The 21,871-nt window shown below is 44.2% G+C and overlaps 1 protein-coding gene across 2 annotated transcripts in view; it reads left to right on the forward strand.

The window, feature by feature from the left end:
- The first annotated feature begins 3,296 nt into the window (after positions 1-3,296).
- The window catches only part of DSP (desmoplakin), a 45,060-nt gene continuing 26,485 nt past the window's right edge, over positions 3,297-21,871 (forward strand). Inside the window, exons 1-4 of one of the 2 annotated variants that reach the window (XM_036085131.2) lie at positions 3,297-3,836; positions 16,123-16,225; positions 18,250-18,398; positions 19,111-19,285. In XM_036085131.2, coding sequence (XP_035941024.1) covers positions 3,637-3,836; positions 16,123-16,225; positions 18,250-18,398; positions 19,111-19,285 — 627 coding nt within the window. In that variant the 5' untranslated portion in view covers positions 3,297-3,636. The remainder of the gene's footprint in view (positions 3,837-16,122; positions 16,226-18,249; positions 18,399-19,110; positions 19,286-21,871) is intronic. The other variant, XM_036085132.2, reaches the window with a different exon arrangement.

A 21,871-nucleotide genomic window follows, 5' to 3' on the forward strand; every position in this document is an offset into this window, starting at 1 on the left:
TCTGATTTGTTAAAATACCGCTCCCCTGGCAGGCGGAACAGCTATTTTAATTCACGGGCTGTAAATCTTTTCTGTGTCCAAGGGATATCATTTCACCAACAAAGAGATATGAGAGGGTTCCCATGGGATTTTAAGCAAGTAAATGATCCTTCCTAATCTCATTGAAATCAAGGTGCTCTGTTTAGTTTTAAAAATATGCTCAGGATCTGACTGATGCCTCTTACCGAACCACAAGGTCATCTCCAAGGTCGGCCAGAGAGAAAGTTACATGTCAGTTATCTGTCTCTAACAGTACAAACGGACGTATCTACAAGTGGCAGGGAAAAAAATAGCTGACCTTAGTTAGGTCAGCTAGTGAGGACTTTGCCAGATTTTGGATGGGGCACTTTTTAAACCTGGTTGTAAGAAATAAGCTAAACCCTTCTTCTGTGCTCCCAAGATTCTATAAACATGCCTTTTTAATAAGGTATCGAATGTATTGGAATGATTTGTTTTCCTATCACAGGCTTGATATCCTGCGGAAAGGGAGCCCTGCCTTATTCATCTTCGTGTGATCAGCGCTGAGCCTATGGTGAGGCTCATAGTGGATGTTTTTTATTTTTTTAAAGGATTTTATTTATTTATTTGTCAGAGAGAGAGAGAGAGAACACAAGCAGGGAGAGTAGCAGGCAGAGGGAGAAGCAGGCTCCCCGATGAGCAAGGAGCCCGATGCAGGACTCAATCCCAGGACCCTGGGATCATGACCTGAGCTGAAGGCAGACGCTTAACTGACTGAGCCATCCAGGGGTCCCGCATAGTGGATGTTTAATAACTGCTTTTTAAGTGAATGAAGGTTAAATGTCTGCAAAAGGGAGTTTTATTGATTCATGGGGGATTAAAGACAAAGACACTAAAGCCTAAAATTTCCATCTAGCAAAGAGCTTTTGGTTTCATGGGTGATACCTTGGCTTTATATGTTTCTGTTTTCAAGAATGTTCACATAGTATAAAATTGGCAGGGCAAGATTATTATTTCCATTCTGCATGTGAAGAAATTGATCTCTTGCCCAAGTAAATTGTAGCACTAAGATCAGAACTCTAGTCTTCTGATCCCTAACCTTCACCATGGGACCTTCTATGAGGTGAGCCAATTTAGACAACTAATGTGTGTATGTCTGGATTCCATTTATCATGTCAATCTTTTATTTCATCCTTTTATCTTCCTTTATCATCCTTAGAGAAAGATAAATGGAAGCCATTGTCTTCCCAAACCTGGCATGTTTGGTTGGCTGGAAGCCGTTCACCTACCTGGGAATACCTAAAGGAGCTCAGGAAGCTATAGGATAGGCTACCAAGTAATGGTAGCCAGAGGTGCATAATTGGTGGGTTGTACTTTTCACCTCTTCTCCTGTTTCATAAATAGATCGAACAGCTCTGTGAGTCTGGGTGGTGTTTGGATCTATGTGTACCCAGGCTCCTGACTACCCAATGTGAGTTAGGTAGAGCTTTGTCATCAGTGGAATGTGGTTCATAGATTTGTCTTGTTTTTAAGGAGAATTCTCCTGTGCAATTGCATGACCTTCTCATTACACATTATTAGAATAAAGGAATCCCTGAATTTAATTGAAGGTTTACTATATTTTTCAGGGCAATGACTATGCCTCATCTATCTTCGTGTTTTCCAGAGTCCTCCCATACAGTAGGTTATAATTATTTGCTGAACCAATGAGATGCATAGAGGCAACAAAACACCCTACATTAAATTATGTGCATTATTCACTAACACCCCAAGTGGCTTTTCTCCCCTCCAACCAATGGATATTATGGGCGATTGGTGCTGATACGGACTCGCGGCCGTTGATTCAATTTTCAGAAGAAACACCATTCTTGTCTGTACATCAGTGTTTGTGTGAGCATTTGAATTTGAACTTTATCACATCCCCATTTATTAAAAAGGATTGGAAACTGAGACAGTGATGGGAATTACTGAGTGTGCTAACAGTGGCAAGCTTTTGTCTCAGTGTATTTAATCCAGTCAACTCTGTGGTCGGTCGGGAAGAAAAAGAACAGCATGTTTCGTTGAAGATTTGTGCCTAAAAAGTGAGGTGTGATTAGGGGTGCTATAATATGGGAACTTTTAGAAAACTACCCCACTCCCTTTAGGACATGCAAATATAGTTCCATTTTTGTTCTTTTCAGTTCACAAACATTTTGGAATATATCGTGTGAGAAGGTAAGTTAACGGGCATTGCTTGGGAAGATGACAAATACTTACTACAAAGATCTTTAAATGGTGTTTATTAAAGAGTAATTTAACAGTTTTCCAAATTATAAAAACAGCTTTTTCTGGGTAGTCTGACTGGGTCTGTACCTCAACCCTGGTCCCAGAGACTACAGTGTGGTTCACACCTAACTGGGAGGGGCCCTGGAGCAAGTTGCTGGGATGTTCTGGCTCAGAGTTACTCATCTGTCCCAAGTGGATGATCTCTGTCCAGGGTTCTTTGCTGCTCTCAGACTGAAGTCCCAGGAAGGCCACTGACTTGTGGGAAAAGCTGACTTTCGAAAGTGATGGGTCAAGGGAGAAGGTGCTCAGGGGTGTGAGACAAACTTTCCCAAGGTTCTTTAAAAATTTAAAAACTGGGTCTGGAGGTGGAAGTCTTTGCAATTTCTTGTTCAAAATGACGACCAGCTGGCAAAATAAAATAAATTACAATGTATATTTTCCTTTTACTTCATGGAAAAGTGGTTAGTGTGTTCCTTTTAATCCTCACACCAAAGAAATTAATTATTCATGGCGAAGACTTCCCCAGAAAGTGGTGGTTCGTTTTACACGTTGGAAATCGGACTTCTGAGACAACTTTTCTGGATTCCTGGAGTAAAAGAAAATTCAAACAAAGCTCCCTAAACGAAACCTCACTATCTAAGCTTGCTCTTCTCAATTATGTTTCTGTTCAAAGCTTGGCTGGCACCGTTTCCAGGGATTAGCAAAAGTAAATGTTTAATAAGTAACCGCCCAAGCGAATGGGCCTCATTTTTCGGCCTATTTCCGCCCGGGGGCCCGAAGAAATCCTGAAAAGCAGGGGCCGCAGCCGAAGCCTGCCCTCGGTCGCCGCGCCGGGGGCGCTCGGGTCTCGGGGACCCCGCCCCTGCCGGCGTCCCCCGGGCCTCGGAGGCGCAGGGCGGAGCCGCGGGCCGGCGGGCGCAGGTGGGGAGGGGCGGCCCGAGCGCGTCGGTGACACCCGCGGGGCGGGGGGGGAGGCGCGGCGGCTGCACCCCGCCCTGGGAAGAAACCGGCCAGGTGTGGTCTGGGCGCCGGGTGCCAGCGGGGAGGAGACTCGCGCCGCCACCGACCAACACCAACACCCAGCCGCGAGCCAGCTCCTCTGCGCCCTCGCCGCCCTCCGAGCCACAGCTCTTCCTGCCGCTCCTGCTCCCCGCCCGTCGTCGTCCCCGCGCCAGACCTCCGCCCGCCGCGCCGCGCCGCGCTCGCAGCGGCCGGGACGGCCCTCCTGGTGGCCAGGAGCGTCCCCACCACCCATCTGCGCGCCCGCCCCGGTTCCCGGTTTGGGGCCTTTCCTTTGAACCCCTCCGCCTTCTCCGAGCCGGCCCGCCCTCGCTTATGCCTCGGCGCTGAGCGGCTCTCTGAGTGCCCGCCGACATGAGCTGCAACGGAGGCTCCCACCCGCGGCTCAACACGCTGGGCCGCATGACCCGCGCCGAGTCCGGTCCCGACCTGCGCTACGAGGTGACCTGCGGCGGCGGCGGTGGCGGCGGCGGTGGCGGCGGCGGCGGCACCACCAGCAGGATGTACTACTCCCGGCGCTGCACGGTCACCGACCAGAACTCGGACGGCTACTGGTGGGTACCGGCCGGCGGGCAGGCACGGGGCGCTCGCGGCCGTGGGGGTCTCCCCGAACCCCAGCACATTGGGAAAGGGAGGGACCGAGCCCTCCTCTGACCTGCGAGAAAAGCCAGGTCCTGAAGGAGGAAAGTGGTTTTGCTGGAGTTCATGGAAGCATTTCCTGCTGGCGCTGGGGTAGGAGCCCGGTGTCCTCCCGCCCCGTGCGCTGCTCACACCGGGGTGGGTGGGTGTGTGCGAGCCGGGAGAGGAGCGGTTCCTTCCCTGCGAACGGGTGCTCCGTCCCGCCCTCCTCCCTTCCCGCGAGCGGGGGCAGGAGGCTGGCCAGCGAGGGGCGCAGGAGGACGCGGCGGGCGAGCGGGCCGCGGGGGTCTCTGCCTCCAGGACTGCCCCCTGCGCGGCCGGGCCCGGCTGCCATCCCCTTTGTCCCCGCCGGCAGGTGGGAGGTCGGGCGGGGCTGCGACAACAAAACCCAACCTAACCGGGCGCCTGGGTGGCTCAGTCGTTAAGCGTCTGCCTTCGGCTCAGGTCATGATCCCAGGGTCCTGGGATCGAGTCCCACGTCGGGCTCCCTGCTTGGTGGGAAGGAAGCCTGCTTCTCCCTCTCCCACTCCCGCTGCTTGTGTTCCTGCTCTCGCTATCTCTCTCTCTGTCAAATAAATAAATAAAATCTTTAAAACAACAACAACAACAAAAAAACCCCAACCTAACCAACTGTAACCAAAAGTAGAACAACAGTAAAGGAGCGGGGACTCCGGCCTGTCCTGTAGCCAGGGTTCGGATTCGGGGCTCCTCCGCCTCTCATGGCTTATCCCAAATGCCTGGTCACCCCGAGACCACCCCCCTCGGCACAGGCTGTGCGTGGGGCGGCGGGGGGTCCGGTCCCGAGAAGGCCCCGCCTCGATCTCCCCTGCTACCCAAACTGAGCTTCCGGGCAGGGGCAGCCGGCCGGCCCCAGGTCCGAGCTCCGCCGGGACGCGCCTGTCCCCCTTGCTCCGCTGCGCCGCAGTCTCCGCGGGCGAGCGTACCTGTGGCCCTGAGCCTGCGCCCTTGGTTTCCTCCTTTTAAAAAAGCCCCGGAGGAAGGACCTCAGTGTATTATTGGTAGAGGAGTGAGGGCGCGGGGTCTACGAGTGGGAGCGGGGGACATGTGGCGGGGAGGGCGCTGCTTCTCATCCGCGCCAGCCCGCGACGCTAGGGGCCTGTCCCGGTCAAGGGCCCCCCGGGATGCGGGCAGGGTCTGATCGCGGGGGTCATTTGGGAGGATGGGGGAAGATAATGAGGCTGCATGTACTCGGTCCCCAGAGCTGGACGCGGGGATGCCCACGAGAGCCGTGAGAATTTTGCGGTCCGCGCCCTCCCCGCCCCCCTGCAAGCCCTTCCCAAGGAGGGCTTTTGGGAAACTGGCCTGCGTTCCAGAAAATTACTTACCCTGCCTTGTGGCCTTAGGCTGGGGAGGAGCAACCTGAATACACTCCAGGAGTTTTTTGTTTTACCAGCAGTTTTGAAGGCAGGGACTACTCGAGTTGGGACCTGTTTTCTGCTTCGATTTACTTATGTATTTATTTCCCCCCCACCCCCCAGCATCTTGACAATTGAGTTCCTCTTTTTGAGTTAGCGAAGAGTTGTCTCAATCTTGGAGCTCTTGTTTTCTGAACATAATGCACCCCGGGGATTTCCAGGAGAAATGTGGCCAAGTACCAGGAAAAATGGGGAGAAAGTTTTGCCAGTTATCACTTTGGTTTTTAAGTTTGTTCTAAAACTTGGCCAACCGATTAAATCTGACACTTTACTTTTCCCTCCCAGTCTTCCTGTATTTGGGAAGCACGTTCTTTTAATCCACACATTTATAGTCAAGTCAGAATTTTGCAAGGATTCTTGAGCAGCATTTTTTTTTCTCCTGGCATTTTATGAATCAAGTATTTCATTTTGATTTTGTATTTTTTTAATAAAAATATGATTCTGTTCATCTAGAGCCTTATTTTTTTTAATTGATAATAAACATTACTGTTAATGGAATATTTCACTCCCTCGGCCTCCTATAGAGGTAAATTTGTACTGAATTAATATATCGGCTAATGAACTGCGTAAAGATCCATGGTTTATAAGGATTCTTCACGGAAACACTAAATTTCGAGGAGGCTCAATGTTTTCCCATCGTATTATTTCTTGTGTTCTGTTTTTCCAACCTAAAAGCTGTTTATAAATATGTCAAGTTTTACGTCTCTTTGGGAAGGAAAAACAGACTGAAGTTTTGAATTACGTAATTTGGGGGACGGGTGTTTCTTTCTGCGCTTTGATGTTGATCCGCTGGGGCAGCGGGGCGTCTTGCTTGGGGGCTGGAGTCAGCATGGGGCCCTTCTTTCTGGATCCAGTAATGGGGATTCTCCCAGCACGCCTGGCCAGCCAGTGGTGTGGCTGACCCTTCTGGAATTAGAGAATTAGCACACACACAAAAATTGCCCGCAGCTGCTGACTTGTGCATCTTAGAAATAACGATGACTGACTGAAGAGACATGGGGCTTGCCCGCACACCTTTTTTTCTGGTGTTTTTAAATGGTTTTGAGCGGAGGGATTTGTTGTCCCGGAGCATGTACTTCGTAGTAGGATGTCGTCTCTGACCCGACTGCCTTCTGCCAAATGAAGGAGGATTAAGAATTTAATAAGTGCTTTTCTGCCCCCAAGTTTTTCCAAATAAAGGGTTTTGTTTCTTTTTAAGGCACGAAAACTGGCATGAAAACTATTGGTTGAATTTAAGCTTGTTTATTTAAAAAACTGCCACTTTATTGTCTGAGTGATTTTTTTTTTAAATAATCGGGATTTTAAATAATAGGTGTTTGTATTTAATCTTTCCCTAAATAAACCAATTTGAGTGTGTAAAAAGCTCAAATCTTATTTTTTTAAGATGAATTTAAAACATCTTCCTGTGTCTGTGCTTTATATTAATAACACTTGTCAGTTGTTAAGACAGCATTTTATCTCATTTGCAGTTCTCCCTCCTTCCCTGCCCCACCCATCTTTTGTGTTTTCTTCATTGTGGTCTGAATGGAATCACAACTACTTTCATTTCTTTTTCTTTACTTAGCATTTCAAAGTTTGGTAAAAGTTAAGTGCTCGATGATGTAAGAGGTATATTTTTGAAAATTTAAACTGTGAATTTTGCTTGTATAGGATGTTATATTAATATGGCTTTCAATTTAGGCAGAACTACCACAGCCTTGTTCATGTGGTTAAAAGAAATGACAGATCTGTAGTGAAATTTGGTGGCCAAGTGACAAAGTCCCACAGTTGGATCTTTCACTGATCAAAGTGTGGATATTGTTGGAGGATTAAAAGCCAAATATAGTCAGTAAGCTGCAGAAATATGTGGTTATAAAGTTAATGCTTACTTTTCTCTAGAACTTGTGATTTCAAAGCCAAAATACATGTGATCTCTATTTGATATTAAAGTTCGTTTTAAACCATCTTTTAAAAAGAAGCCTCTTTCTTAGCAAGAGATACATGGGTCCATTTGCATTGAAGTCTAGAGGTGGGGAGAGTGCAAAAGTGTACAGAAGCCTCATTCTTCCACTTTGGAGATGAGTAGAGTAAGACTTGCCCTAAATCCCCGAGTCCACTCATGGCTAAGTTGGCACGAGAACCCACGGCTGCTCACCTCTGTCCTGTCAGCCTGTGCCCTTAGACCATGTACCTTTTGTAGTAGACTGGACATTCCTGTACTTAAACAATGAAAGTATCTCAATTCTATTCATTCGTTCATTCATTCATTCAGCAAATGAGGAACATGTGCTGTGTGTTAGGCGTCAAGGAGAGTCAAAGGTCGAAAATACAAAGACTTCTTGAAAGGAACGTAGCTCTTTAAAGTAAAATAAGCACCATGATACAAAAGGATAACAGACAGGAGGGTATCAGTGACTCCAAGGCCTCTTAAATATAACATCTGTGGTGGAGGCACTAGTGAGATTTTCTAAAGAAAGTGGTGCTGAGTTAGACTTGGGAGTGTTTCGGTTGGTCAGGATGGGTGGGCAGAGAGCATTCCAGGGGGAGAGAAGAGCATGAGAGAAGTCTGGGAGGCGAAAAACCAGGAGCACATTCAAGGCCTGTAGAGCGGTCTCCTGTCTGAGTGGGAAGCGGTAAGACGTCAGGAGGAAGGGCAGGTTGGGGCCAGAGCCTGGGACGCCTTGACTCCGTGGTGGGCAATGTGGATAGGCAGAGGGGAGCCATTGCCGATTTCACCGCAGCAAGGGATAGTGTCCTGCATCGCACGAGCAGGGAAATAAGACTGTTCCTAGTGAGCTGTCGGACTGTCCCTGCGGCAGCTGCGTGCAGGGTGCGGAGGGAGTTGGCTTAAGGAAGCCATCAGGCATGAAGGAGAGAGCTGATGAGTCTGACCGAGGGTGGTGGCCTGGCCGAGGGACAGGAGAGTGGTTGTGGCCAGGTGGAATGGCAGCTGGCCCTGAGAGCTGGAGGAGAGAGGCCAGGGAGAGTCTGGGAAAACAGGCTTGGAGCCAGGTGACTCACGGCAGGGATCTTCTAAATATTTTTCTGGGAAGTGATTGCAAAGTAAGATTCAGTTTAGCTTAATCTAGGGCAGATAACACTTACATGGTTATTAACTTTGAGTAAGTTCCCTCTTTTATAAAAATATCAGATCAGTGGTTAATAATAGTTACCATTACCTGGCAAACACCTGTGATGTGCCAGGTATCTTATGAACGTTATCTCAAGCTTCCCATTTTACAGATAGTAAAACTGAGGTTAAAGTAGTGACTTTATGACTTGGCCTAGGTCACACAGCTAGTTAGTGGTTGAGCTACATTTGAATCCAAAATACCACAGTGGATCAAGAAAAGATCAAACCCTGGCTATTAGAATTCATCTTTTGTCCTTGTGAACTCTTCTATCTAAAACTCTTTTAATCTCTTGCATTCCTGTGAAATATTTATTTCATAACCATTGTATTCTTTTGTTATTAATCCAGTAGGGTTTCCATCTGCTTAGGAAAGAACACAGTATGATGCTGCATTCAGCCAACTCATGTTGGTCAGATCTACAAAACACCTTTCAAGAGCAGTTAATTTTTTCTCTAAATATGGGCATAATTTCATTGTTGTTCAGGCGACTGAAATGTCTTGGGAAAGAGACAAAACCTGCTCATGCCCCTGATGCCTCAGAGCTGACTGCCTAGGGTGGAGCAAAGGCGGGCTTGGGTGTGACTTGGGGAGTCTAACTCAACCCTCAGCCAACCAGTCTTTCCAGATGAGGAGGTTCTAGAAGGAGTGTTTCAGTCTGGAGGCCATGGTGCTTAGGGCATTGCCCCACCCTTCACTCTGCTCTTTCTCTGTCCCGCACCGAGTGGGAAATGGTAGGTGTGGTTCTGATATTGAAGGCTCCCCGCCTCCCGCCACAGACCCTAAGACTCAGCGAGCCTCTCCTTTGAGGCAACATTCTGGAAAATGTTACTGTAGCCCAACCATTTACATCTTATCACCAACACCTGGGACTGGACGGTTCCAGGACCTGCAAGGACCTCACGAATGTGAAATCTACATTTCGTGAAAATGTTGATGCTTTAGCAAATAAGTATAAGTTCTTTCTTGGAATTACATTTAAAAAATTTTATTTATTTGTTTTTTAAAGTTTATTTATTTAGTAATCTCTATACCCAACGTGGGGCTCGAACTTAACAACCCCTAGATCAAGTTGCATGCTCTTCCAACTGAGCCATCCAGGTGCCCCTGAAATGAAATTTTTTGACATGCAAACATAACATCCCTTGCTTCATGTGGCACCTGAAAAAAGTTAAAAAGGAGCTGGCTTCTTGATGAATAACCAGATAACCTATAAATGATTTTTTTTTTTTTTTTTTTAGGTTTCAGAATGAATGGGAGGTTTCCCATAGGGGAATAATTCAAAATAGAAATTCCTTATTGCGGCATTAAGTTTGTAAGGACCAAATATTCATGTATCATCCCCACTTACTGAAGGAAAAGAGGGCATCTTTTTCTGAATCTTCTTGTCCCTTTAATAAGTTTTGTGCTGTTAAAATGTGTCACTCTCTTTGAATCGTCTCAAACTTTTATTTTCAGGCCTTTAATAATTTTGGGAACCTCTGAAATGCCTCACATATAGTACCTAATCCATGTCTTCTTTTTCATCTTTTTTTTTTTTTTTTTTTTTTTTGTGCTTCTCACCCTATCCCAACTTGATGCAAAAAATCCTTGGGCAAAGTTCAAAATTATGCACTGAGACAAAAACACAAAATGAAAAATAAAACTGAAATCTGAGAATCCTATCCTAGCAGCAGCAGCCGTGAGGATTGGGTTTGTGCGGGGTTTTGCCGACCTTCCCGGCTCCTCTGAGGCATCATGTCAACCCTAGGAGGTGGGTGTGTTCCTACGTGTTATAGATGCAGAAACTCCAAGCACAGTGAGTCTGCATTTGCTCAAAATCACAGGCTGTATGAGTAGAAGTGGCTGAGCAGGGAACGGACTCTTAGTCTACCCGACCTCAAAGTGTTCATGAAGTTAATGGTGTGTCATCCATTTGCCCCACAATGCTCCAGTCCACTGAAAACAGTGTGAAAATTAAAAAATGGAAAGGAAGTAGAGCTTTTATTAGAGACTGCTTCCAGAGCTCCTGGTTAAGGACAAAATGAAGGCTCAGAGGAGTCCCCCTTTCTAAAATTTATAGAAAAAAACCTTTTTTGCACATTGTTGGGGTGGGAATGGGGGTTAGGGGACAGGACAGGTGCACTACCTGACTTGGCTTTGGAAATCAGGGGAATGAGATGGTGGTCATAGTCTCAGATCAGTCTTTTATTTGCTTTTGTTTTTCTTCTCCTTTACTAAACCAAACAAACATGCATTCATTAAGTACCTTCTGTGTGCAAAACTGGGTTGTTAGGTGCATGTAGGAGTCACAGGTGACTAAGACGTAGGACTTTGCTCTCCAGGACTGGGGTAGACAGGTGTGTAGGTAACTAGCGCAGAATAAGGGCAGAGGTGGGAATGCAAGAGCTCGGGAGGAGGCAGCATTTGGTCTGTGACTTCCAAAGGATGGATACATGACATTTCGACTGATGTGTAGTGTGTAGTGTGTTTGGTGTGTCTTGGAGGTATAATATCGTCCTTTAATAAGAAAGTAAAATGATCACTTTTTCCCCTTTTAAGATCCTTTAAAGAAACTCAAAATAGTATACGTTAAAATGCTTTGAAAATTATAAAGAGCTAAGCAAATAGGCTTTAAGATCAATATTAATTGATGCATCGTATAATTATAATTTCCAATCAATATTTATTGAGCCTTTCTAAGGCCATTATTCTATGAACCTGAATACATAAAAAGACATAAAATGTCATTTCTGGTACCCGTTCAGGACCCTAAGTTGATGGAATGAACAAAAGAAAAGCAAGAGATAAAGATGGTGGCAGAGAGAGAGAGAGAGAGAGAGGAAGGAAGAAAAGAAGGAATCCAATAGGAGAGAAAGTATATCCACAAAAAGAAATACAAAATTCGTTGGCATGGGCCATGTGTGTAATGAGCAGTATAGATTAAAAACAAAAAGTAAAAAAAATTTACCTTGTAATGTTGCATGCCTCTGTTCAAAATATTTGTCTTGTATTTTTTTCCTATAATACTCTTGGCAGTAAGTGTTAAACTAATGTCTTAAAACAGCTAATTTTGAAATCTTATTTTTTAAGAAGAGAATGTTATTTGTTAGTAGTAAAATAAAACATAGAAAGCTCTCTAATATTGTTCACATATTTGTGTGCTCTAAGCTTAAAATATAGATTAGAATCCAAACACATTTTCCTTTTAGCTATTGTTGAACGGATCATTATGTAAACTGTTTGAACCATTACTTGTCTAAACAAGTTTTAGAATGAATTTAAAAAAATGTTTGTACAGGCAGGTTCTTTGTCGTATGAATCATTTGCCTTTGTAAGTTTGAAGATAAAAACCAGAATTTCAGAACAGTTAAAAACTTTGGAGGACTAATGTTATTTTTTTCAAGGACAGCTATTAATTTTAGTTTAGAAGTCAATATTTTTTTATTGATTTGAGCCAGGTGAGTTTTGTTTTCTTGTGGGCCTTTTTTTTTTTTTTTAACATGACATCTTTCATCTTCCTTGTCACTGAAATGGGATTTGTAAAACGTGAACTTTGAGCTTGTTCGTTAAATTCCCACCATGGTTTAAAATCTCTGCACCCCAACATTTATATAAATATATAAAAGTACCAGTACTGAAAAGTTCTTTGAGGCCAGCGATTTTTAAAATCTTTCTAAGCTTGTTAAATAAGTATATTTATTTAAAAACTATTTCTTCACCTACGATAGAATCTTGCATTTTCCCATTCACTTATGAACTGAAGAGAAAACTTCACTGCCATGAGACAGAACAGACTTTTATATTATTCTCAGTAGGAGTGAGTTCGTTTGGTAGTTTTGTGAAACAAAGTAACAGAAGAGTGAGCTAAATAAATCTTAAGTATCATCTAGGCTAACACATGAGAAAACCCAGGTCTAGACATTTCTGATATTAAAAAAAAAAGTTCTGGAATAGTTTTTTTTTTAAAGATTTTATTTATTTGAGAGAGAGAATGAGAGAGAGAGAGAGAGAGCACATGAGAGACGGGGAGGGTCAGAGGGAGAAGCAGACTCCCCGCCCCCGAGCAGGGAGCCCAATGTAGAGACTCGATCCCGAGACTCCAGGATCATGACCTGAGCTGAAGGCAGTTGCTTAACCAACTGAGCCTCCCCAAGTTCTGGAATTGTTACGTGGTCAGTAAAAAAATATGATTTGACTTAGGAAATTGTGAATGGCGCACAACTGTAAAAAAACACACGTGTTCCCCGAAGCCAGCTCTCCTGGCTGAAGGATCCAGCACTGCACAAGGTTGAGTGCCTGACGCCGGACTGACTCCATGACTCACAGTCCTTTTGCCCGCACTGCTTCCTTGATTTAAGTACAGCCATTTCTACGTGGATCCTCCCTTGGGCCAAAGACACTCACACTGAACGTGAAAGTAGATTCTCTTTTCCCCAGTCACCAAACCTCAGTGGGTCCGCGTTTCCCTTCCTCTGTCTGGTTTTGACCGACCGACCGACCTATGAGAAAAAGTGTACACCCGGTTCCCTTTCTCACCTAGCTCTGTGTCCAGAGGTTGTTCTCAGCCACACCTCGGACCGAAATGAGATTCTTACAGATGAAAGATGGGATGCGTGGATCTTGCTTTAAGAGCCAGGCGAAGTCTTGAGAAGTTGTGTGTCAGATGGAATTTGGTTAAGTAGATCATATTTTCCTATAGACAAAGAGCAAGGCCAAAGATTCTTCATTACATTGTTCTAACACTTAGCTTTTCCTTTTTTGTTGACCCTTAAAAAAATTAGATTTTTGTGCATTTCTCTTTCCTGTATTGTTTTTAATCTATTCACTTAATTGCCAAGCAACACATACAGGGTTTTAGTGGATATCTAGGGCATATGTGGTGAACATAGGCAGATCCTTTAGTAAAGCATGAAGAAGTCTTTTTAGAATTATCAGCAACATATGAAGTTGCCTGGGTTTTTCTGTTTTGTTTTGTTTTAAGTTCAGATGTATGTAGTGGAGAGGAAGCAGTTAAGATGGCATCTAAATTTATAGAGATGTCAACCACTCTCTAGACGAATGTCTTCTAAAAGGAGGAGGGGACAAAAAAAATGTAGAAAGTCCACCAGTATTTTAAGCCAATATTTAACTTCCTCACCTCCCTTTTTGCTGGATACAGTTCATTTCTGTGTCACGTAACTAATAGTTGGTTTCCAAGAAGCTGGTGAGTTTTATATTTTGTTGTCAAATGAATTTAGAATTTAGTGTCATAAACTCACTCTTAAAAAGACTTGTATGTACACTGTGGTCCATTCATTCACAGCTGAGTTGGCCTCCCTGCTTTTTTTTTTTTTTAAATACACTTTTATTTTGAAATAATTTCACTTTTACAGAAAAGTTGCAAAGCTACTAGAGAGTTTTCATAGACCCTTCACCCAGTTTCCCCTATCAGCTCTTACAGCTCAATTTGTGATACTTTTTATAACAGCATGAGTTATTAAGTCATTTAAGGGACCCTGACTTTCCATTGCACTAAGAGATAGCCCCTTCATTTATAAACTGAGGACTGGCTTTCTATGTGGGAATCACTCTCTGAACCAGACTGCTGAAAACAATCACTAAATGCTTCCGAACAAAGGTACTCTCATCCCCGTTCAAGAAAGAAAACAAAGATAATTACACAGGACCTTCCTAATTCCTTATCCATCCTAGGGTTCTAAATGAGCTTTTTGTATTTCCCAATTTTTTCCCTTTGTCTCTTGAATTTCTTTCCTGTGATTCTAAGGCAATTGGAATTTTGCACAAGTTGTGACAACTGATGGAGTTCTGTTTACATGTCAGCGATGTAATGTGCCAGATTTCCTGTGTAATTCTGCGTGGAAGGAAGAGAAGGCTGCATTCATGGGGGGTGAGGGGTGGGGCGTGCTGGTTTTGATAGGTGGGCCGTTCGGCAGCGCTCTGCCTGGGCCTGCCTGGAGGAGCCGTGTCATCATCTGGGAGCGGTTCCCAGGGAGAGCTTGGGTCCTCACCCCCATACATCAGCTAGTGCCGGCTTGTTGAGGAGCCTTGTTTGCAGGGAGGCCCGGCAAAGAGGTGGCAGGGAAAGTCAGTGCCTCTCCAGTGCGAAAAGATGCGGCATCAGGCACCGTGGGAGAAATCTCTTGCAATTTTACCCCGTCTGTGCATAGTATAGCCTGGGTTTTACAACTCCCCCCGACCTTTTTTTTTTTTAAACAGTGGAAGTCTTTCTTTACAGCACACACAGACACACCCACCCCCACACGCAGGTACATACACCAGGGGAGAAAGTGCAGTACATCAAACAGGCATCAGACCGTTCGTCTTATCTGCAGGTGCAGGCCGGCCCTGGCTGAAGGGGCCTGGGTGGCTCTGGGGCCCTGTGAGGAACTCGGGCTTCTTGCAGCGCGTTCAGGAGGCCTTTTCCTGAACATTAAACAATTTAATATGCTTTAAATCTCTCTTAAACTAAGCTATAGGCGGTTGTGCCCTGGCATAATGTATCTCGGCAAATTAACAAGCAAGACTGTTTTTATTATACCTTGCTCTTTTTGCTTGTGTCTGGAGCACATTACATTCCTGCAGTCTCTTTCTTTAAGATATGGCACACCTACAACACCAGGTTTTTTTTAAGGTTTCTGCCATGCATCTACCAGAAAATGTTTTGGGGCGCCTGGGTGGCTCCGTTGGTTAAGCGTCTGCCTTCAGCTCAGGTCATGATCCCGGGGTCCTGGGATCGAGCCCCTCGTCGGGCTCTGCGCTCAGCGGGGAATCTGTTTCTCCCTCTCCCTCTGTCCCTCTCCCCAGCTCATTCGCTCTCTCACTCTGTCTCAAATAAATAAACAAAATCTTTTTTTAAAAAAGTGTTTCATTTGAGGTGTACATTTGGGTGACTATCATTGTAGAGAAAAATATTCCATAGGGTCACCTTGAAAGGAAAAGTGGCTTGTTTTTGCATTAAAGTGGTTTACATTTCCCATCACTTTCCTGACACCGTATTTCTTTATCATTACTGTCTTACTGTGATTGCAGAAAATATTTTTGTAGAATAAGCTCATCTCATGCCTCTTACTGTTTTCCTCAGCCAGACTCGCCAGTGAAACTTTCATGCTCTGGGTCTGATTCCTTGAGGTCTGCCCTTGGAGGGGCTTGTGCAGATATTCCACACTGTCAATTATTGTGGGATGAAGCAGGAAAGGTGATAGATAAGCGGCTAGAAATGTGTTTTTACAACTCAAGGGACTATTTCTGGGTTGGATCTTGGACCTGGAAAAAAAAAAAACAACTTTGGGCTATTTAGTAAAATTGGAAAATGTTTTCTCCATTAGCAAATCGTATTCAATCAGTTTTAAATGCCCTGATTTTGATAGTTGTACTGTGGTTATATAATTGAATGTCTTTATTCTTAGGACACATATGCTGAAATATTTTGGTGTAACAGTTTATGATGATTTTCAAATGGTTCAGACAAGTGTATGTATCCATAGATAAATACACATACAGAGGCGGGAAGAGGGGTATAAAGGAATTTAGCAATGTTAGCATTTAGGGAATCTCGGTGAAGGGTCCAAGGGAGTGTTTTTGTTGCATTTTTTGCAACTTTTCTGAAAGCTAGAAATTATTTCGAAATGGGGAAAAAAATTCGTGCCTGCTTTTTTTGTTGTTTGCTTCATCAGTCAAACCGGTACCATGTCCAGACACCAGAACCAGAACACCATCCAGGAACTTCTCCAGAACTGCGCGGACTGTCTGATGAGGGCAGAGCTGATCGTGCAGCCGGTAAGCTTGCTTGTCCTGCTCAAGCATTAGCCACATCTTGCTTTGTTCCCAGTTAGCTTCGACTTATCCCCCTGACCCGTGCTTCCTCACTCATGACCCTCCTTCGCATACTTAGGGTTTAGAGATTATCTTTTTCAAAACGAACTAGAGAGGGATGTGTATCTTCTTAACCTAGTTGTAATGTTGGTTTAACAATGGGAACCAGTGCTCACCCAGGTTTTCCCCAGCGGATGTTTACACTACAGATGGCCACCCTTTTGGATTTGCAACAGCCCCTCATTTATTATTATTTGTGTGATTATTGTAATGCTTTCTCTTCCTAGAAACGCAACCTGACATGTGTATGTCACCATGTTGTGAGAACAATTCTATTTGAGAAACAAGAAAGAAAGAAAGGAAGGAAGGAAAGAAAGAAAGAAAGAAAAGAAAGAAAGAAAAGAAAGAAAGAAAGAGAAAGAAAGAAAAGAAAACATGCAATTAAAAATTGAGGAAAATGGTAGCCTTTATGAAAGCCTCATGATATTTCTGTATATTAGCTTAGGTTCTCATTGAAACAGGCTTAGAAATCCTGGACCCTGCGATGTTGTATGTGTAAAGTTTTTATTTTAAAACACTGTAGCTAGCATTCGAATTTGCTATGGGTTTGCTAAAAACAGACTAGAGAATGGTGCTGTAGACCCCTTCTTTCTCCCTCCCCTGATTTATTGTATCTCCCCGTGAAAGGATGGAGTTCCAGTCTCCCCGATGTGGACATTCATGTAGAGGTTAGACCTGGAATCTGGCCCATCACAAAGTACCCCTGTTAAATATAAAGAGGGATTTTAACCAAGTGAATTTTAAGGGTTCTGTTTGGAGAATATCTTAATGTTCTAATTTCTCAATTTTAGAGATTTAGGTGCATTCTGGTTTATTTTACCCAGTTAAAAAAATAACCTTACTTTAGTCCATGTAAAAGGATATTTGGGGCTTAGCAAACTAGCTTGGTTCTAGTTATGGTCGTTTCAGGTCTCTGATTTGCAGCACACTCCTCATCACAGAGCCGTGATTCCCTTACCTAAAGGAAAACGGGAGGCTCCGGCGATTTAATATTGAACACCTGACCTGGACACGATGTGTAGTGGCTATGGAAACATTTCACATGTGGTTCCAAAAATTTACGTGGCATCATGTTCTCAGTGTATTTCTACTTATGTGCACTGAAGTGTAATAACGTCAGGGAAATGTAGTGTATTTGCTACCATTTCTGTTAAGAGAAAGAAGGTTCATTTGGCTGAAGCCCAATTAAAGCAGCAAATGTAAAATTCTAAGGGAAAGCTGAAGCTTTATGGTCCTGAAGCAGCAGGCTTCTTTGCATGTGAAAAGAGGACGGTTTCCTTTTCTAAAACAATTTTTTAATTTTAAAATAATTATAGACTCACAAGAAGTTGTAAAAATAGCACAGAGCACTCTTGTGTGCCCATCACCCAGTTTTCCCACAGGTGACATCTCATATAAGGGTCATGCATCATCAGAAGCAGGAAATCGATTGGCCCAAGACAATGAATTAGATAGCTTCCTTTTTAAGAACTGAAAAACTATGATCCTATAAGATGGAGGAAAAGCTCAGCTTGTGTGGATAAGACCTTATCCAGTACAATAGTACCATGTTCTTACCCCAGTGAAATTCCCATTGGCTGAACGTCCTGTGTAAATATGAAAGATAGCACTTAACACATTGAAGGAAGGGAAAGATCAGTGTTCCATAAACACGCTTTTAAAAGCCTAGTAAAAATTTAAAATACAAAACAAATTTTGCTTCATGAATCCTTCTATATTTACCTACCTGTCTCAAATTAATAAGGTAATTTTCCAGTTAGGAATTTTTTTTTTTGCAGTCACGTGCAAAATGGAAAACTTACACTATTTGTTAAGTTCACAGCAGAAGGCTTTGCTTCCATTAACACAAGTGAAGCTTTTCTCTCCAGCATGAACACAAGTGAAGCATTCTCTCCACGTGTTTCCTTCATGTGAATTCTTTCCTTCAGGAACTGAAATACGGAGATGGAATACAGCTGGCTCGGAGCAGAGAACTGGATGAGTGTTTTGCCCAGGCCAATGATCAGATGGAAATTACCGATAGCTTGATCAGAGAGATGCGACAGATGGGCCAGCCCTGTGATGCTTATCAGAAAAGGTATTGCCCCTACCACAGAGCACAGATGCAGGCAGGCCTCCCCACTTACGCTCCATCCCACGGCCCAGGTCTTCCCTCGAAGGGAGCACAGCTTCACTTGGTATTTTGTAGCTACTGTGTCCAAATTGACTAAGATCACTGCCTCCATCTCATGTGGAATCACAAAGCTGCCATGAAAAGAATTACATAGACCCGCCCAAAGGAGCGGGCTTGTACTGAAGGGTTGAGTATGTTATGAGATGTTCACCGGACCTCCATTTGGGAAGCAGCAATGGCCTTTGGCACAGCATTTGACTTTTAAGAGTCCAATACCAAGCCAAGCGCTGTTTCATGCATACAAAAATGAGACTTGTAGAGTTGGGAAAGCAGGTTAAAGTAGAGACGGGTAGTCTTGATTTTGCTGTCATGGTACCTGGGGCCCAGGATATGAGGCTAATTCCCTGGGTGAAATCTGGGGGGAAAGCAGAAGGTGCTACCAGGTTAGGCAAAGCCGGCTACATTTCCCGTGATGTTTCAGACTCTGAGCGTCATAATATTGAGGGTTTTGTATGTGATTGAGAATTCGAGTCGTGTGGTAAAGAATTCTTCAAATCAAACATTTGTGACCTCCATCCTGACAATAAAGGAGACTCAGAAGGGGGGACATTTGCCCAGAACATGGGGTCATAGGCTGTTTTCTTGCAACAGTGTGATTGTGTTTCTTTCTTTTCAGACTGCTTCAGCTCCAGGAGCAAATGCGAGCCCTTTATAAAGCCATCAGCGTCCCTCGAGTCCGAAGGGCCAGCTCCAAGGGTGGTGGAGGGTACACCTGTCAGAGTGGCTCTGGGTGGGATGAATTCACCAAGCGCCTCACCAGCGATTGTCTGGGGTGGATGAGACAGCAGAGGGTAAGCAGCTTCCAGACGAGGTTGATTCTCGAATGTTCCAAGCCTGAGTGGGTCAGGGTCAGCCCCAGTGGTCTGGCTACAGAGTGGTCTACGATCTCGGCTGGCAGCAGAAACTTGCTGTTTTCCGTATTTTCCTCATATATAATTTATTTTTATTTTTTTACTTTTTAGAGAGAGAGAGAGAGCGTGTGCATGCTTGTGAGCGAGTGGGGGAGGGACAGAGAGAGAGAGAATCCTAAGCAGTCTCCATGCCCAGTGTGGAGCCCCATGTAGGCCTTGATCTCCCAACCCTGAGATCATGACCTGAGCCAAAATCAAGAGTCGGATGCTTAACCGACTGAGCCGCCTTGGCGCCCCGCCTCATATATAATTTAAATTGAAGGCTTCTATTTTGAAATAAATAAAACTTCAGACAGTTTTTTTTTTTTTTCCTTTCTTTCTTGTGGCTTAGGAAATGAGCCTCATTATTTTCTGGTCAAAACTTATCACACAGGTAACATTTAACAGGTATAACTTAATTAGTAGATTTTGAATATCTAGCTTTTACCGTTCACAACCTGAAAATGTGTTGGAGTTTATGTGCTAAAAACTTCATTGTTCTACCTGAGTCGTAAGTGACCTCATCTATGTTACTGATAGGTACTTAAAAATGTCGTGGAGGTTCATTTAAAATGTTAAATCAGAGGAGCTGGAAACACAGTAAAACTGGATATTCTGGTTTGGGCTCATCGGTTGCTTACCTTATATTTTTGAGGTATCAGTTGTTCTTGTGCAATCATTACGTCACGGGTGTGGGAGGGGAGCGAAATAATGGCCACCAAAGTATATGCCGAGCCTTTCCCCGCAACTGCAGTTTCTACAAAGTGTTTTCCCCTGCTAATTATTGTTGTGTGGTTTTATGTGGTCATTATGCCCTTTGATGAACAGGTGGCATTAGAAATATGCCAGAATCACGTAGATGGGAATTGTATAATTAAAACCTCATGCTAGTGAACCACTCTTCTCTGGAGAAGGTGGATACGTTAGATTGATAAATTGTACAGACATCGTTTGTGATGCCATGTGGTTGTGGTTGTAAGAAGTATTGGTCTTACTGCTTGTTGTTGGACCAGTTGAGCAGTGGTTCTAAAGTTTCTCAATCACTTGAGATTTTTTGTATGTGTTCTTTCCTAAGTGGTGGTGAGGGTTTATGGGTCTATACATTCATTCATTCAGTTAGTTAAGTTTTTCTTCCACTTAGCATAAAGACTATGCAATACTATCACAGAAGGTGGGGCTTATAGAGGAGAAAAGTCAGTAATAATCCCAGAAACCTAACTATAGTCCTATTTGCATGTTTTCAAATTCCTTTTTGATCTTTGAACACACATTTCTTGAGCTAAATTTTATATGTATTGGCACCATACCTGAAAGTGAGTGTTCAAAAACTGTTTCCTAGTCCTGAAAGTGAATATTATTGAAGAAAACAAGACATGTACACCCACATGCCACATTTCTGTCCAGAGCAGTGTGGGGTTAATTGCTATTTGAGCTGTAATAAAATCCTGCTCAGATAGGGCTGGGGGAGGGGTAGTGCTCTGGGCCCTGGGGAATGGAGCCCTGAAAAGAAGGCTTGGCAGAGCTGATGGGGCTTGAACTACATTGTAAGTGATGTTAGGTGAGACAACCTTTGAACCAAATAATTTATGAAACATCAAATCCCTTAATTTCTCCTTAGTATGACAGTTACATAAAAGGACAGCTCATAATTGGTCATTTTCCGCATTCACGTTGGGTGTAGCTTTGTGAGACTCCTTTGTCGCGAAAGCTCAGCATTTTTTAAGTTTTGGAAAATGGCGTTATCTCGTGGGCTCAGTTTTGTGTCTTGGTGGGGGAGTATTTTTTAATAGGTGCAACTGATGAGCAAAGCACTTCAGATCAGCTGGCCCCCAGGGGTTCAAAGGAACTAAAAGTCGTTTTATCACTTACAGCCCATTTGCTCCGGGATTCTCTGGGGCCCTTTCCCTCTTATCCTTCTTCCCCCAAGCATAGCCCGCATTCTTTCTCACTCCCGAAGGGACTGAGCTGCGGGCCCAGCTAGCTGATAAGGGAGCAGCGTCCCTCGAGGCCCCATGACCAGTAGGCAGTCACACATCTCCTGTGCCAGGCTTTTGTTTTGTTTCCCTGATTTGTGCTTCTGTTGATGGACAGGTCAGATACTGCACAGGTACCTGGCTGGTAATGAGGGGCGGGCACGGGAGCCTAGTCATCTCATTAACTTCCCAGTGTACTCACCTGTTTCTGCTTTAAAGCCGAGGGAGGGACAGGTCAAAGTCCTAGGTAACTTTCGGCAGTCTGGCTGAAATGGCTCCCCTCTCTGAAGGCTCGCCAAGTGTGTTAGGACATGGATGTGGCTTAGAACAATGTGTGTTATGTTCTTGCTGCAATACCAGACTGGAATGTTTGCCCTTGGCATGTCTAAGAGATGACACAGGTGATTTGGAAATTTACATGAGCTCGTGCAAAAGAAAGATGAGATGATAGGCTTGTGGAATAGAATGCTTGATTCTTATTATGTGGCGTTCTGAAATTTGAAGTGGGGGAGAC

The sequence above is a fragment of the Halichoerus grypus genome, chromosome 9 (genome assembly GCF_964656455.1).
Source record: "Halichoerus grypus chromosome 9, mHalGry1.hap1.1, whole genome shotgun sequence".
Classification (NCBI taxonomy): Eukaryota; Metazoa; Chordata; class Mammalia; order Carnivora; family Phocidae; genus Halichoerus; species Halichoerus grypus.